The sequence below is a fragment of the Pogonomyrmex barbatus genome, unplaced genomic scaffold (assembly GCF_055798465.1).
Source record: "Pogonomyrmex barbatus isolate J1 unplaced genomic scaffold, ASM5579846v1 scaffold1, whole genome shotgun sequence".
Lineage (NCBI taxonomy): Eukaryota > Metazoa > Arthropoda > Insecta > Hymenoptera > Formicidae > Pogonomyrmex > Pogonomyrmex barbatus.
The window spans coordinates 15,220,150-15,235,866 of record NW_028297098.1 but is presented as its reverse complement, the minus strand read 5'-3'; the positions used below and the strand labels follow the sequence as shown (position 1 = coordinate 15,235,866).

The 15,717-nt window shown below is 48.6% G+C and overlaps 1 protein-coding gene across 4 annotated transcripts in view; it reads left to right on the top strand.

The window, feature by feature from the left end:
- Positions 1–15,717, top strand: part of dac (dachshund family transcription factor) — a 186,063-nt gene that overhangs the window by 133,842 nt on the left and 36,504 nt on the right. For all 4 annotated transcript variants that reach the window (XM_011649960.2, XM_011649959.2, XM_011649957.2 and 1 more), the window contains one exon: positions 7,102–7,185. In XM_011649960.2, the coding sequence (XP_011648262.2) occupies positions 7,102–7,185 (84 nt within the window). The remainder of the gene's footprint in view (positions 1–7,101; positions 7,186–15,717) is intronic.

Here is a 15,717-nt window from a genome sequence, read left to right as displayed (position 1 = left end):
CTTGCGAAAGGAAGCGGAAGATGCGCGCGCCCTCGTTACGTGAAAGGATACGTGTATTCTCTCTCCTTCCCTCCTTCCCTGGATCGTTAAAGGATTATATTATTATTCGATAAACTGCGGAAAGAATCTTCGCCATGTTCGGTACCACTGGCACCAAAGATTTTACGATCGCGAGCCATTAATGTCTTTGCGCTGTGCATGGCTGCACTGGCATGCACGCGCCGACAGTCAGACAGTCGTAATAATGATAAAGATCCACGTACGTGGCGATGCATTACGAGAGAAAAGAAGAGAAACGATCACTGGTTTTAGTTCGCGAGTATATTTTTTTTTTCATCGTTTCGACTTTTCCAATTCCGGTTTTAAAAATTAATAAATGCAGGAGTATGAAAAGCCTGTGAAGAGCGTTCTTTAATTTTTGTTCCAGAGGAATCTTTTTCTTACGTGTTTTTTTTATTAAGAACTGTTCGCACTAATTGTACATCCTTCGTCCGATTCCCGAGGTTGAACCACGAAATTCCCATCTCGAAATATTTCAAAGAACAAGCTCATTTCAACTGAACTCGCTCGTTATCGTTAACGGTATAATATCGACACAGCTCTCGGATCGATAAAGTTTGAAGTTCTTGTTCGCATGTAACTCGAATGTGCAATAATTCCGTCGAATATCCCGTAAGATCTATCCCCGAAGGAGAGAGAGAGAGAGAGAGAGAGAGAGAGAGAGAGAGAGAGAGAGAGAGAATGGGATTATCTCGAAACGCGAAAACGCTCTTCGGCATATCTCTCCGCGCGAGAGTTCGGGCGGAGAGAACTTTAGCGTCGAGATATGTTGTACTCGAGACGAGATATCGATTGCCGCGCGACTTGTAAGATTTAATGGGAATCATTCAAACGTTATTTAATTGCAACGTCAACGGACGTTCCAGTTTTATTGGCGGAATATATTCACAGAATTTATTTATTAAAGTTAAAAGTTAAAATGAAATAAAGTTAAATAAAACAATGCGATATTCATATTGCTTTACAAAATAAATAAATTTCGAATGTTGACGAATAAAAACAATATAAGTATTTTTTTTTTTTTTTTTTTTTTTTTAAATATAAAATTCTTTCTTCTCTGAAATTAATCTTCTTTGAAATTAACAAATAGCAAAATAGCAAAATAAATTTTATTTACTTAATTTTCACGCTTTCACGTTGCAAAATTTTGTAATCGCGAGCGATTAACGTAGTTTTAAACAAAATCGCGATGAAGCAATTTGTAAATTAAAAATATAAAGGTACCTTGCGTTTGACAGATCTCGCGAGGATAATACTTTTCTGTGCGATCATTCGGGAGACAATAAATCGTGACACAAAACCGATTCACCCGACGCTCATTCGTCGTTCGTGCGAAAATAATCGGCGAAGGGGGGACGGCTCTCCGCGTCCTCTCCCCGATAAGACGAGCCAAGAACCTTCGATAATCTGCCAATGAAGCTGTGGGCAAGAAACCCGACGCCACCTACGTGCACCGGCAGTTTTAGTGCGTACCGAACTCGAAGAGCTAGCTGCTGCGATCTAATCCTATTTTCGTTAGATCCGTTAATGGTTAATGGGAGGCAAAGTGGTCAGCGACCGGAACAAGGGCTAAGTCCGTCTTAAATCCCGTAGGAGGAGAGAAACCCTTGTAGCCCTTAGCCAAGGACCGTAATCCGCATGGGATAACTATTGGCTGCGCTGTTGCTTCGCTGAGGCCAAGTCAAACTGTGCCGAGTGCGCGGGAAAGTTTTAATTATTATCGACAACCCGGTATTCTGTGAATTTCGTGCAATAGGATGTGCTTATTTCGCGGAAGCTTGGAGATTGAATAACCGTGAATTACGCGTTAGCATCAGCGTAATTGAGGCAGTGCGTTTCGTTAAACCGGAAAATGTACGGATATACGTGAGTATTTAATTATAATTATAATTTTTGCGATTATAATGAATTTAGTTATCGCTATCAGGGAGGACACGCGCGCGCGGAGACGACGCTTGGTCGTTAGCATTGGTCGACAATTGAAATTCAGCGGAAGGAATCTCCCGCGAAGGACCCGTGCCCGGAGGACAGGACTAACTCGCCGGGGTATATACTTAATCGTTATTCGGCTGTAATATGCAAGGGTAGAAACAACAATATTCTCGTTTCCAGTCGGGTCGACGCCCCCCCGCGGCGCCCGCGTCTTGCGGCGGATCTTCTCGTAGGCAAATAGTGCAACATCGGGATTAATGAGGATTAGGGTGCGAAATTTATGAAATCCGAGTCCGCTCTAGATTGGCGATGGATTTCGGGTGCCTTTGAGAAACACGAAACGACGATCGAGGCGCGTGATTGAGCGCGAGGCGCAAGATTGAGATACGTGCGAGAAAAGAGACAATTCCGTCGCGGGGAAACTTTTCGAGGGAGGGAAGAGGGGGAGGGCGAGAACTTTCTTCGGAGGAATCGCGGAGGATACGCGAAACTCACCGTACCGTGAATATCGCGATGCAAATAAGAGAATGCCGAACCCGCCATCCCCGAGGCTGTAAATTACTGAAATAATCCGGCGGTTAATTCCTACCCGCGCTTTATTACCGCTCTTGATCCGTTAAAATTAAATTCATAAATACCCGCCAATCTCGGCACGCGGCCTCGAGACCCCGGTCTCCTCCTCGTCTCCTCGTTTGTAGACATTTCATTCGCCCGCACGGTAGATATTTCGAGCAGGATCGCGAAAAAAGAAAAGCTGATGTTTCGTAAGGCGCTAGGTAGGCGGGACTTGTACACGGGGGAGGGGAGAGGAGGGGAGAGTTGAGTTGTAACACGAAAACTACATTATACTATTCAAACGATTGCGGGCCGCGCTGGGCAAGTTGACATTGTTGTTTCTGAGGGTCGCCTTAGGGCCCCTACGAATATCTTAGCGTCGAGTGTACGCAGCTATACGCAGAGATATACACACATACACCCCCGCCGTTGGATGGTGCGCGTATACGTGTATATTATATGTATACACATAATATCTGTGTTTGCGTGTACATGTGTGCACACCACACGTCGTGGTACAAGCCCTCGGGGCTTGTGAACGCTATACCGCAGCCTCTCTCGTCTTCCTGCGACCGTATATACTAATCAATAACCATGAATCGCTCCGGTAACAGTGCCATGCACGTTCCGTTGCACCGTTATTGTTACTACGCGAGTGCTCGCGCCACCGTGAAAATTATTATCGCCAACGATCCTAGGTCCGCTCGAGCCCGCTCGCGATATCGTTCGCCGTCCGGCGAGAAACTCGTAAATCGTGATGAGCGCAACTCTCGGAAATGTATCCGCCGCTAACACTGTCGAACACGATGGCCGAGAGATGCGTGTGAATACAGGCGGCGCACACACACACACACACACACACACACACACACACACACACACACACACACACACACACACACACACACACACACACACGTACGCCAAGAGAGGTTCCACATTATTTAATTGGAAGAAAGATCTCAAAATAACTTTGGAATTTCGCAAATGTTAATTATACTCTTCATTCGCGTTTTTTTTATATCTACGATATTTCCGGTAACTTGATCGTTTAGAATATCTCTATTTATTGTTTTTAATGATATGAAAAACAATATCAAAGGGAAAAGTTTTTTTTAATGCTTATTATTTTATGAGAGTTCAAGATCATCAACATTTTTTAAAAATTGGATAAAGTTTTCATTAATCAAGTAATGTAGTTTATCAAAAAAAAAAAAAAAACAGAAAAAAAACAAATGCAATCATATATGCTATGTTAATCTTAAAGTAATTTTGAACATAAATTTTGAACATAAAATAACATAATTTTGAACATCACATTTAAATTAGTTAATTTATTATGTTAATGAAAATAAGCTGTCCAATTTAAAAAAATGTTGATGCTCTCGAGATGATCGAGTTACAGAAAACACCTCGTATATTCGTTTTTATATGTACATTTGACATTGACAAGTACTTTTTGCTTAAGAAGAATGATTCAGCGGCAATTAACATTAAAAATATGATACAATGTTAAATTTATCGTGTAATCCTTTCGCTGCGTATATTCCTGTGTACGTCAGACTCGATAATGAAATTGACCGACGGACAGTTCCTCATCATTAATTACCATCTATCTGTCGTGGCTAAAGCGGTTTCGCCTGCAGCGATGAAGAAAGCGCGTAGGGCAGAATCCTGTTTCGCAAGCGGTTGAATATGGCCGGTAAAATTAAAGATATAATTCTCGGTTTATGAGCCGGGTCGCGATTAGGGCTCGTCTAATTGACATAAGAATGATAGAACGGCCCGGGCTTTTATAACCGAACGAAGCGAAGCGGAGCGGAACGGCGCGCGGCGCGGCGCGGTGGAATCATTTCCTTACGAGGAAAGCGAGTAAAGCGCTTTTCACCGCGGCTAACATTAATCCCTGCAATTTTAATGCTCACGACCCCGCAGCCAAATTTCAATAAGGTCGCTCCTCCCCCGTGGCAAGGAGCGCCGGGCTCCGCATAATTGATTTCCAGTTTTTTTTTTTTTCTTCCATAGCGACAAACTTTTCCAGTCCGTCCCTCCACGGCGAGGCCCACGCCGCTTTGCGCCGCAACAAAAAACGTAAGATCTGAGAAAAGGTATTTCGCACATGGCGTAGCATCTGCCTCTAGGGGGAGAGTAATTCGGACGATACGATGCAGCGACATCGAACACAGATATGCTCTTAGGCGAGTCGTAATGTACATACACACACACACACACACACACACATACACACACATACGCCAAACGCGAGAGACAGTTTTATTAAGAATTGATTTTTCTTTGCTTTGTTTGAACGCGAAACCTCCCTTGAAGCACAGCACGCGACGCTCGGAGAAACAGGAGCCAATGTTCTCGGTATAGATTTCGAGAGGCGTTTTCGCGAGTGAGAGAAAGATAAGCGAGCGAGCGGAGTAATCGTTAAAGCACATCTCGGAATCAAGTCGATCCGGAATAAGCCTCGGGGTGGATGCAAGGGCTGGTGTTTCGTCGACGACGATCTCTAATAAAGTTCAATTATCCCCGGAAACGTTTGAGAGAGGAACGGACCGGCGGAGAGGGAGGGAGGGGGGGGGGGAAGGGAGAAAGCAGAATGTAGAAGATACGAGAAAGGGAGGGGGGGGGTAACAGGGCGGTATGGAAGGTATATCCAGGACCGTCGAGAGAAAGAGAAACCGGGAGAGATGATAATCTAAACGATCGCAAAGTGGGCTGCAGAAACGCGCCGAAATTGGCAATAACAGGGTGGCGAGGGGATAACGGGGGCTAAGAGGGGGAGGAGGGGGAGAACACTGCGCGCGGTGTATATACCATGGGGCCCCGGCGCGAACTTCCTATTCTGGTTAGCATTCAAATTGAATCTTCGTGGCGGCCGGTCGTGAAGAGTTACCGCCGTTAATGGACCTCGCAAACGCTCTCAAATTGCTGGCAGACTGCTGAGACGACGCGGCCCTACCTAATCTACCGGCTTGATTCTCTGTCAGGTTCGGTCTCTCTCTCTCTCTCTCTCTCTCTCTCTCTCTCTCTCTCTCTATTTCTCTTTCTCCCTTTCTCTCACTTTGTTGCTTCGGCTTGAACGTATGTCGCGAAACTTTTTGGATCCAACGAGAGGCCGGGTCGGGAAATAATTGCTGCTAATGCGACGGTAACATATACACGGGCCTGCAAAAGAGTCTTTTAAAAGCTTGCGAAATTTGATAAGCGGATTAAACGTTGTTTCGAATTTTATTAAACTTCCCCGATGAGGTATGAAAACGCCACACGTGAAAAATGGAATACGAACCAGGTAAATGGAATAGTTGTTGAACGCGTTTCTTTCCTTGTAATTGACACGCGGGCCGGGCGCATGAAATTTTTACATCCAATTTTTATCCACTTAATTCCAATACAATTTCTTGTTAACGGCATGGCGAAAAAATCTGCAAATTGTCCGGCGAGCTGACGTGTGTTACGAACTACGTGGCTCATTGCCCACCAATGCAATTTGAGAGCCGAGCGAATCGGAGGAAGGAGGAAGAGGGGAGCCTTTTTCCGCCGCCTTACTTTTCTTCCGTTAAATCGAATTAGCTTGCTTGAGTTAGAGCTTGGAAACGTTTTTACCTTGTTACTAGTCTCAAAAAATGATTTCACGACCCTCGAGCACTTGAGGAGCACCTACAATTTTTCCAGGTTCAAGCTCCATGATTTGAGACCGTCATTCACACATTCGCGCGCGCGCGCGCTCTCTAATTTTCTCATTTATATGCTTACGCTTACCTCAGCACGTCACATTGAAAACTGGTCACCGTGTGGCGCACGGGTTTCTTAGCACTGTTCAACGAGTTTCTAGACTCATCCTAACGACCCTCTAGCAGAGATTCGAAATGGCTAATTTAGCGCGGTGACTCCCACGGGAACGGGGGAGTTCTGCGAGTCGAAGAGACAGAGAGAGAGAGAGAGAGAGAGGAATGAGGAGGAAAGTCGTATGCGGGATGAGAAACATAGCTTAAGCAGGTGGAAGCGGGGAGGTGGCGGGGCGGGGGACGGAGACTCCATGTCTTAATATAATTCTATTAGAGGTAACTATGCGAGCTCTGGTCTGCCCATCGCCATTGGATTTAATCACGGACTCAGCCAACCATGCGATATCCTCTCCGCAGCACCTCTCGGACGACGTATGAGGGGAAGGGAGGAGGAGGAGAAGGAGATCGGTGAAGACTCTTATTGTTAAATTAACCGCTGACTCCAGCTGATCTTCAAATCCTTCGCGTTTCCAGAATTTACGACCGGAGACTTGGTTCTCCTTGACGAGATCTTCTCGAGTAGATGAGACCATTCCTAGTAATTATTCATGGAGGCTGGAGACGACACTCGGCCGTCTTAAACATTCTCGCGCGAACTAGGTAACCGAGCAATTAAAACTAACGATATGGGGGGAACGAGATCTCGAGTCGGAGCTGAATGAAAATCACCCTCCATCCGCCCCTGGAGTGTTTCTCGCTCGCTTCGGGGAAGTGTGCAAGAACGTTTAAATAAATTTCCATTATCTTGCGTTTGTTACAGCCGAGCTGAAAATGGACGTTCTCCGGGAGCGGGAGGTCAAGGACAGTCTGGAGCGGCAGCTACAAGACGAGCAGAAGGTGCGAGGTGAGTACAAGTGCAAGCAATTTTACCTACGCGAGATGCAGCGGAAGGAGACGTGTCTCCTTTTACCCGCGGTATCCCGAATTCAGAGGGCTGGCTTACAGGTGGCATTTAATCACTTTCGCGTTGTCTCACTCACCCTCCTCCCCACCCCCCTCATATATATACACACACACACTTAAAACTTTGGGAAAATTGACTCGGCCGACAAACAACGCATTGACGGGCAACGAGTACGTGCGCGATCCGTGACACGCAGTAATCTCGCAGACGTGCATCGAGCGCCTCAAGCGGGTTTTCGAAGTCGAGGTTTAACTCGCCGATAAATCAAGAAGCCGTAGAGGCGCACCGCGCTATAAAGTCTCGCCCCGTTCGTCCGTCCATCGATTCCCGCGTATCGTATTATTCCATGTTGGGGGTCTTTTGCTCGAACCCGTGTTCTCCATAATGTTTTCCATTCTATCTTAAGTCTCGCCCTCGACCACGACGAGAAGACTTCCGGGCGGTTCTTCTCGTCTGCCCTCGAAAGGAGGGCAGGGGTCGCAGCGAAAATCGCGAAATCGTCTAGCCAACCTCGTATCAAATGTCAGAAGATAATAGAATAATTATGGCTGCATACTACTTGTTTCTCTTCGACCAATTCAATCCCGTGGAACAATTCTCGATTTACCTTCGAGCCTATCCGATGAGAATTTCTCATCTTGTTCATTAATTTTTTCGTAATTCTGCGGCGTATAATTCTGGACGGGCGCATCGCTCGAAAACGAAAATTTCGCGAGTGCCATTTGTTACAAAAGCCGAACGTGTTATTGGGCGCGATGAAATATTGAGCGGACAGATGAGAGGGGTGTACAGATAACTCTCAATTTACGCGATTAATGCGTTACCTGTAACCTACCATGTAAATTCGAATTCGCGTAAATCAAAAGCTGACATAAGATGAGAGTGTGCATTATATTGTGAAATTGCTGTCGTTGTAATCGAAAATTTTAATCACTCATTTTTTATTTATTTTGTTCATTTTTTTTTTTCATGCATTAAGCGCGTACGGATTTGAAATGCCTTCATAAAAATATGTAAACCGAAGAGAGGAGGGGGAGGAGGGGAGAATACCATGCCGGGATCAGAACTGGATCTTCGGTTCCTGCTTGCAGACATAATATCGCGGATTTTCGAGGCTCGACAATGTCGACGTCTCTCGTCTGACGTGACAACAATGCGAGGCTCGATAAATATGTAAAAGTCGGGAAGAACGGCCACGCCATTCGCGGCTTTACGAAACGCGACGTGCCGTTCTATTCAAGAATAACGAGTGAAATAGTTCTTTCTGATAACTGGCGTAACCACGCCCGTTGGAAAAATCGTGCGATTAAAATATTGCTCGGTGAAATGAATGTGATATAAAATGTGTTTTCCTATCCTAAATAGGGGATTAAAAATTAAAATTAACATATCTGTTATTATGCGATTCCTCACGGTATTGCTGGTTCAAAATGACTCACGAGACTGTTCGCACGAGAATTTTCGATAAACACAAGAGACGAATGCTATAGCGACGCGAATGCGTTTCAGTCGATTCTCAGGAAAAACGACTCGGCGAGGCCAGGCCCTCGCGGGTAACACGAGCCTGTGACAACAGCAGTCCATTAGTCAACCAGCTCGGTGTCAATACATGAATATGACAGCCAGTCTCACGGAATATCCTATCCACCCTGTCTCTCTCTCTCTCTCCTTCTCCCTCCCTCTCGCGTCATCTTCTATCCCCCGTTGCTTCGTCCTTCCGACCGTAACGTCAAGCGAGACCATTACTCGCCCTATGATATCGCAAATATAGTAAATAGTCCGCCCGCATTGTGCGGCCTATCGATAACTTTATCCGTGCGAGCGATGTATGCGTTTTGCGCGCGTGTTTCGCACGCGTATGACATTACGTTATCACTTAAATGGCGACGCGATGTGATCGATCCCGGCGTTATCGTTCGATTTATTTATTTTAATAATAACCATGAACCATTGATGAAACATTCGAAATGATTTTTTCGGGAAAAAAATCTCTCTGTTTATATCTCACCATACTTTCGTCCGAGATGTATTAACTTCACGTTGGAATTACGCCAAGAAGGAACGAGAGAGAGGGAAAAGTTTCTTTTGTAAAAAATAATGGTTCGTTAAGAGAAGCCCCCGATGTAATTTCGTCTCTCCGCTCAGGGCGGGTCTCGTGGCGGCGTCGCGAGACGTAAGGCGATACGTAATTTCGTGTGTAGCTGCTCGCGGCTCGCAGGATTCTAAGATGATTGATGACCAGCCAGTCCCACAGATATTTACGCAGGCACTTCGTAAGACTTCCTCCTCTCATTCGACTAATGACCGTCTTGTAAGAGATACCGTGTCAACCTTTACCGTCCGCCGGCCAGCAGCGACGACGACGCCGACGACGACGACGACGACGCCGACGACGACGACGACGACGACGACGACGACCCCGAGGCGTTTAACGAGGGCGTATCCGTCGGCAGTTTTTCCAATTGAGTACCTCGCTGCTGCACACCCCTTTTTCCCGCAGAACGGCGCACGATGCACACGTGCGCGAACCTTCCTTGCCAAGCCATCCGGCTTAGGGTTTAAAATACCAAGACAGCAACCCACGCGCGCACATTCGCTCGAGATTGCCAGGTAAATCCCGAGCACCGGTAATAAAAACGTTTAACGAGTTTATAAATATAAGCAAGCTACACAACGCTTATTAGGAATTACGATTTAAAGAAGTCTTGGAAATAAATGTTTCGTCAATTGCCCGTCGTGACACGTTATTACGAGAGACGAGTGTCAGCGACGTCGAAGGAGGCTCCACTTTACACGTAATTCTACGGGCAATTTGTGCGACGGAATCGAAATCGTACGCGATAACAGCGTGTCGAAGGGAGGGGAGGGGAAAGGCGACGTTATTAGCCCGTTTAAAGCCCCGTTTGGCATTTCGGTAAAGGTTGAAATCTTCGACCTCCCGCAGAGTGGGGTGGTCGTATTATCTTAGCAGGGGTTGCGAGAAATCCGGCTTCCTTCCTCGACCGTATCGCGAGGGGATTGCCAGTTGGATGTGCGACTTTGTCGACGGCGAAGAACAATAAGATGACCTTTCGCAGCCGGTGAACGCACGGTGCCTTGTAATTCGAAACAATAATACGCGAAAGAGCAACGACCTCCGCGATAAAACCCGTTTCCGATCGCTCGTCGTCGAGAAATTATATAGTTCGAGAGATTGATGAAAATTATTTCCATATTTAATTGCTTAATTAATTACGAACACACCAGTCGTGGAATGTTGAATTTTTCACGACGGAAACATAAAAGATTTACTCGGCTCGTTTATTATTCGCAGTAAAGATTACGGAATTCGAGAAAGGAGTAACGTTTTGTCATTGTTTTAACTTCTTTTTTCCGCGTAACCGGACCGTACGAGGAAGTGCCGTATCGCTTACGAGATGCGTTTCCCACGTTTCTTCTGGCGCTTACGTAAACGCGGAAGATCGCATTTAGCGTTTAGATTCTTGCGGAAGCGGACTCTGGGCAAGTACTCCGAGCACTCTCGGTATTTATCCCCCCTGTGCTAATATTAATATTAGTATTGAAACGATACGCGCGAACGGACGAAAGAATAACAAACACAGACGACGGGACGGAGAGAAACGCGGCTTCTGGATCCGATCTGCTGGCGGATATTCTGGCCCCGGGGTACGTATCGCGCCGTCGAATTAACGAACGACGACATTTTCATGCAGAAGCAAAAAGCTTCCGACACGCGTAAACCTTCGGGACCGCGGTAGCCTGGGAACCGACAGCTGCCTTTGCCGCCGGTTTACACGGAGGCTGCGGCCTCCCTGTAATTAGCCGAACCGTTTGTCGCGAGCCCCGTCGAGAGGAACACCCCTTTCAAGCGCTCCACCCACATCCCTCTCGCGGCAATCTGCGAGGAGCGTTGTTAACTACCTTAAGTTGCGCGCCACGAGATTTTCCGAGCGAAGAAAAGGCTCCGCGCCAGATCGTTATTTCATCAATCATGTCGCGCTACTAAGCCATGTTTATCGATCCGCTTTGCCTTTGGCACTCGGCGAGGGTAAAAAGGAGAAAACAAAGCTCATCTCCATTCGGAGAGTTGTAAAGAAATTACGGACGAATGTGGCACGGCGTTATTTCGGAGAGTTAGCGGAGAAAACGTCTTTGCGGTAATTCGACGGTACGACGCGCGTGGTAGTTATCTCTAATGACAAACATTACGTTCAATCGTATCTGGTTACGGTTATGGGATACGCTCGATCGAATGAGCATCGCGTCGCGTCGCGTCGCGTCGCATCGCGCGGCTCTAATGCGGAATTAATCTCTCCGGTGAAAAAGTAACTGTAACGACCTGCCGACGCGCTATCTCCGGCGTCGCCGGGCGACAAACGGAATTGAAACTGCACAATCAACCCGCCGAGATTTATATACGACTCTCCCCCTCGAATTAGCCGGGCCGTAATGCTGGGATCGGGTGTCGGTGTAATTGGGACCCGAGGGACTTTCCCGCATTTCAACCCCTCGGGCTCGACCGTCGCCTACGCCGACATCGTCGCACCACGTCCCCGCGCAACGTTTGTTCGTTCGTTCCTCCGACGTCGATGCGACGGACAATATCATGACCGTAGCGACCAAGAGAGCTAACTAAGAATGATTTCACGCTAGCGTGGCGATGACTACGAAATATCGGAGGGATGAGGACTGTGAAAAGTGGATCGTCGCACGGTCGATTGGCTTGTCGCAAATAAAATTACGTGAATGCCAGGTCGATGATTGAGATGATTTGTTGTATTTTCACAGAGACAATTATTTCTCTATATCGAAAAATCGCGATAAAATATTCAATTATTACAAAAAAAGAAAGTACGTGATATTAATCGTACTTTCGCATATTTTTGCTCTGTATTCGATCTGATCTTCATCCCGTTCTCGACGAGTTGGAAGTCAATTTTTACAAGAATTGACAACGATGATGAGGACGACGACGACGACGATAACGACGAGACGAGACGATGTTGATGACAACGACGTTCTCATGCGTAACGGCAGCTGATTCGCCGCTTTGAAATGAACTATGTTTATAGCGATCGACAGAGCCCTCCGCTACGTAAACCAGGCTGTGGGATGGACGTAACATTGTTCATTCCCGCCAGTTGGTGACCGTCGTGATGCAAACTCGCACACGCGGAAACGTGACCAATGATCGTCACCCTCCTTTCGCATACGGAAGAACGTCGCGCGCGTCTCTTGCACCGAGCATTCTGATTCAATGAATTCTGCGGAACGCCAGGACGTCGGTCCCGGGCTCGTTGTGCAGCGGACGAAGTCATCGCAGTGGACAAACATTGATAGACTCGGGCGCGGGTGGTGCGCGCATGCCGGAAGTTGAGGGGCGTATTAGCCCGTCGAGTGGAACGGGCGCGTTGCCATTGTCGGCAAAATGAGCACGAGGAATATGTTAAGCGGCGATCGAGGCGAAACGGACGACGAGCCCCACCGCTCGAAAAAGGTCGAACTTTCGAACGGCGATGTCGAAACCAAAAATAACGACGACGACGACGACGACGACAACGAGAGGAGGTGCTCGTCGTGCCCCGCTCCCGAATGCCTCGTGTGCGCGCGCGGCCGTTTTTGTCGCATAATTCTCTGTGTACTCCCGTTTCAAATAATGACACGGCAAGAGCGTATCTAATGCACTGTGACAAAGAATTCAAAGAGAGCGCAGAGGAAAGGTTCCACCCCGATCCGTCGTTGATGACGGAAGAGAGAGAGATAGAGTGAGAGTGAGAGAGAGAGAGAGAGAGAGAGAGAGAGAGAGAGAGAGAGAGAGAGAGAGACGCGGCGAGGGGAGGAAAGCAGCGAAAGAGAACTCGCGCGCGAGAAGCGCACTGAAAGAGAGGGAGAGAGAGAGAGAGAGGGAAAGAGAAAGACCGGGCAAAGGGTTCGACCGCGCTCATCGGCTTACCCCCTTTGTGGCAGTTTAGCGTTTCATGTCGTATTCCGACTCATTGGAAATTGAGGAATACAGAAGAGGCGCAAAAGGGATACGGCTTTGAGATAAAAAGAACGTTGGGCGGCGACGATGTGCCAGCAGGCAGCAACGAGTGCTGTGTAGCGCCACCCCGCGAAAATAAACCCTTCCCTCGTTCGGTGCCCCCTGCTCGCTGACCCACCCCCGTGAGGCAGGAACCAGCGCGGGGATATCGTGGCTACGTCAAAGGTGTCGTCGGGCCGAACCACCTCCGCGTTCACTTCGCAGACTCGACGAAGCGATCATCGGAAAGAATCTAGAAAAGAGAAGAGACTTTTCGCTGGCGTACCAATTTATCAATTGAACGAGTTCGCTTCGGCGATACCACCACGGCTTTCTAGCCGCGTTCTAGCTCAGTTTTCTTAGTCCTCGGAACCCCAGATTCTTGGCTCGCGATCGGTATTCCGGACGGCCAATCGAGCGGTCAATGTCCGCCGCCTTGCCGATCGAGGTGACCGAGCTCGAGTCCCCAATGCCGGGTCGTGCCTCGCAGAACTCGGCGAGGTTACCGTGTGTCCCAGGACCACCGAGCTGTACCGGAGTCGAGGAGTTGACGGTGGCGGCTACAAGCGGAGAAGGGTAGGTAGGTACCGCGGTCACTTTGTGAACTAACCTGGCTTTGCCCGCTGTTTAATTAAGTCTCGCCTAGACTACTCGCCCTCTCCGTGCCTCCGCCCCGTTCCCGCCCTTCACCATATCGGTAGGAAAGAGGAGAGAGGACCCCCCCCTTGAATTCGCTCTCTCGACCCTCCTCGGTTCCGTCCGGCCAGCCACGACACTCGCTTTGCCCGGCCACGACCTCGTGAATATGACACTGGCCTCTCGGACACGCAGCGAGAGGTAGAGAAAGTGAGAGAGGAAGAGAGAGAAAAAAAATTAAATCGCACCCACTGTTACGACGCGACCAAAGGGTAACCAAAGCCCGCCCTTCCGTCGTCTTCCTTTCGGTCATTCTCTCGCGACAGTGCGCGGACAAAGCCCGGGAAGGGTGCCGAGATTCGTTAATAATTACGAATGCGAGAGATGAAAGCGAGACTGTCGAGTGTCGTAGCGCACGCAACACGAAGGATAATGAAATTCCCCCCTCCCTTCCGTAGCAGAGAAGCGCGACCAAAGTTGATCATCTTTTAAAGGACGCGTCGATCGGATATTCCGAGAGTCTGCGGTGGTAACGTGGATGATTCAGTCTTCCTCGATACGAACCCAGAATGCGCGCGTATGGAAATCTAACGAAGAGGCTACAACACACAGCCACCACCTCCCTCCTTTCACGGCGTGCGTTTTTTTTCCTTCCGTGCGCACAAGCCACCTCTCGCCCTCTTCTCGGATGCGGGAGGGGGAGGGGGGAGGGAGGAGAGAGGTGGGGAGGGGGTCGGGGGCCCGGAGGCACGCGCGTATGAATTCGCTCGCGCGTAACAGTGAGCTTCCGTAATATAATTGTTAATGCGCTGATGGACCTCGGGCGGCGTTTATGCATTGCGCACGCCGATGTGGCTGGCAGCGCGAACGCGTCGTCGTCATGGGTGCCAGCCCTCCTTACCGTAAAAATAGACGCACGGCATCGGCATTAGCAGCGACGGCAACGACAGCACCAGCACCAGCACCCAGCACCAGCAGGCAGAAGCAGCAACGGCAGCAGCCATTACGACACGCCTCGCTCGCCACCTCGCATTACGGATGATCACTGATCGCGAAGCGGAGAGAACGCCTCTTTAAAGAAGTACACGCGGTGTGTGCTCGTCTCATCTCGCGCGCGACACAAAGGGGCTGCTCGCGAAGAGGAATCGTTATCCGACGACGGCTCGGCTCGGCTCGGGTGTTTGCGTCAGACTTTTTCCTCTTTCACCCTGGGATATCTTCGCGCTGTAACTAAAGATAACGCACCGATTAGCGCGACAGCGACGCATGCACGTATCTGCGCGTCAGAAATACCGCCGGCAAAGGGGTACCGTTTTCTCTCGCTGCGCACTCTTCCGCGGGAGCAGATCGTTCCCCTCCCACCCCCACCCCCCCTTCCCCCTCCCTGTTCGCCTTTCAACCCTCGTCGCTTTAGCAGCTCATTTTCATACGCGCGAAGCTGATCTCGATACCCTCTTACAAAATTACGATTGTAGGAAGCAGCGTGAAAATCTTGATTTATGTACCGTCGTTTATTTATTCTCTCCCAACGAGAAAATCGGCAAATCGGGGAGGGACTTCTCTTGTCGAGTTTTCAATATTCCCGCGTTCTCGCGTCGCGGGAGGAAAATTCAGTTTGACTAAATTCTGAGTGCTCCCGGAACGGAAGCCGGCCGATGATACTTAGCCGGCTGCGAGGGCGAGGCTGACACGCCGGAGGGTCGAATTTCTCGGTTACCTGGGCAAGTGTGCGCGATGCGTAATATTCCCGGCAGGCGGACGGGAAAAATATACCGCGAGCGACGATGAAAGAAAGGAATAAAACGCGAGGGCTT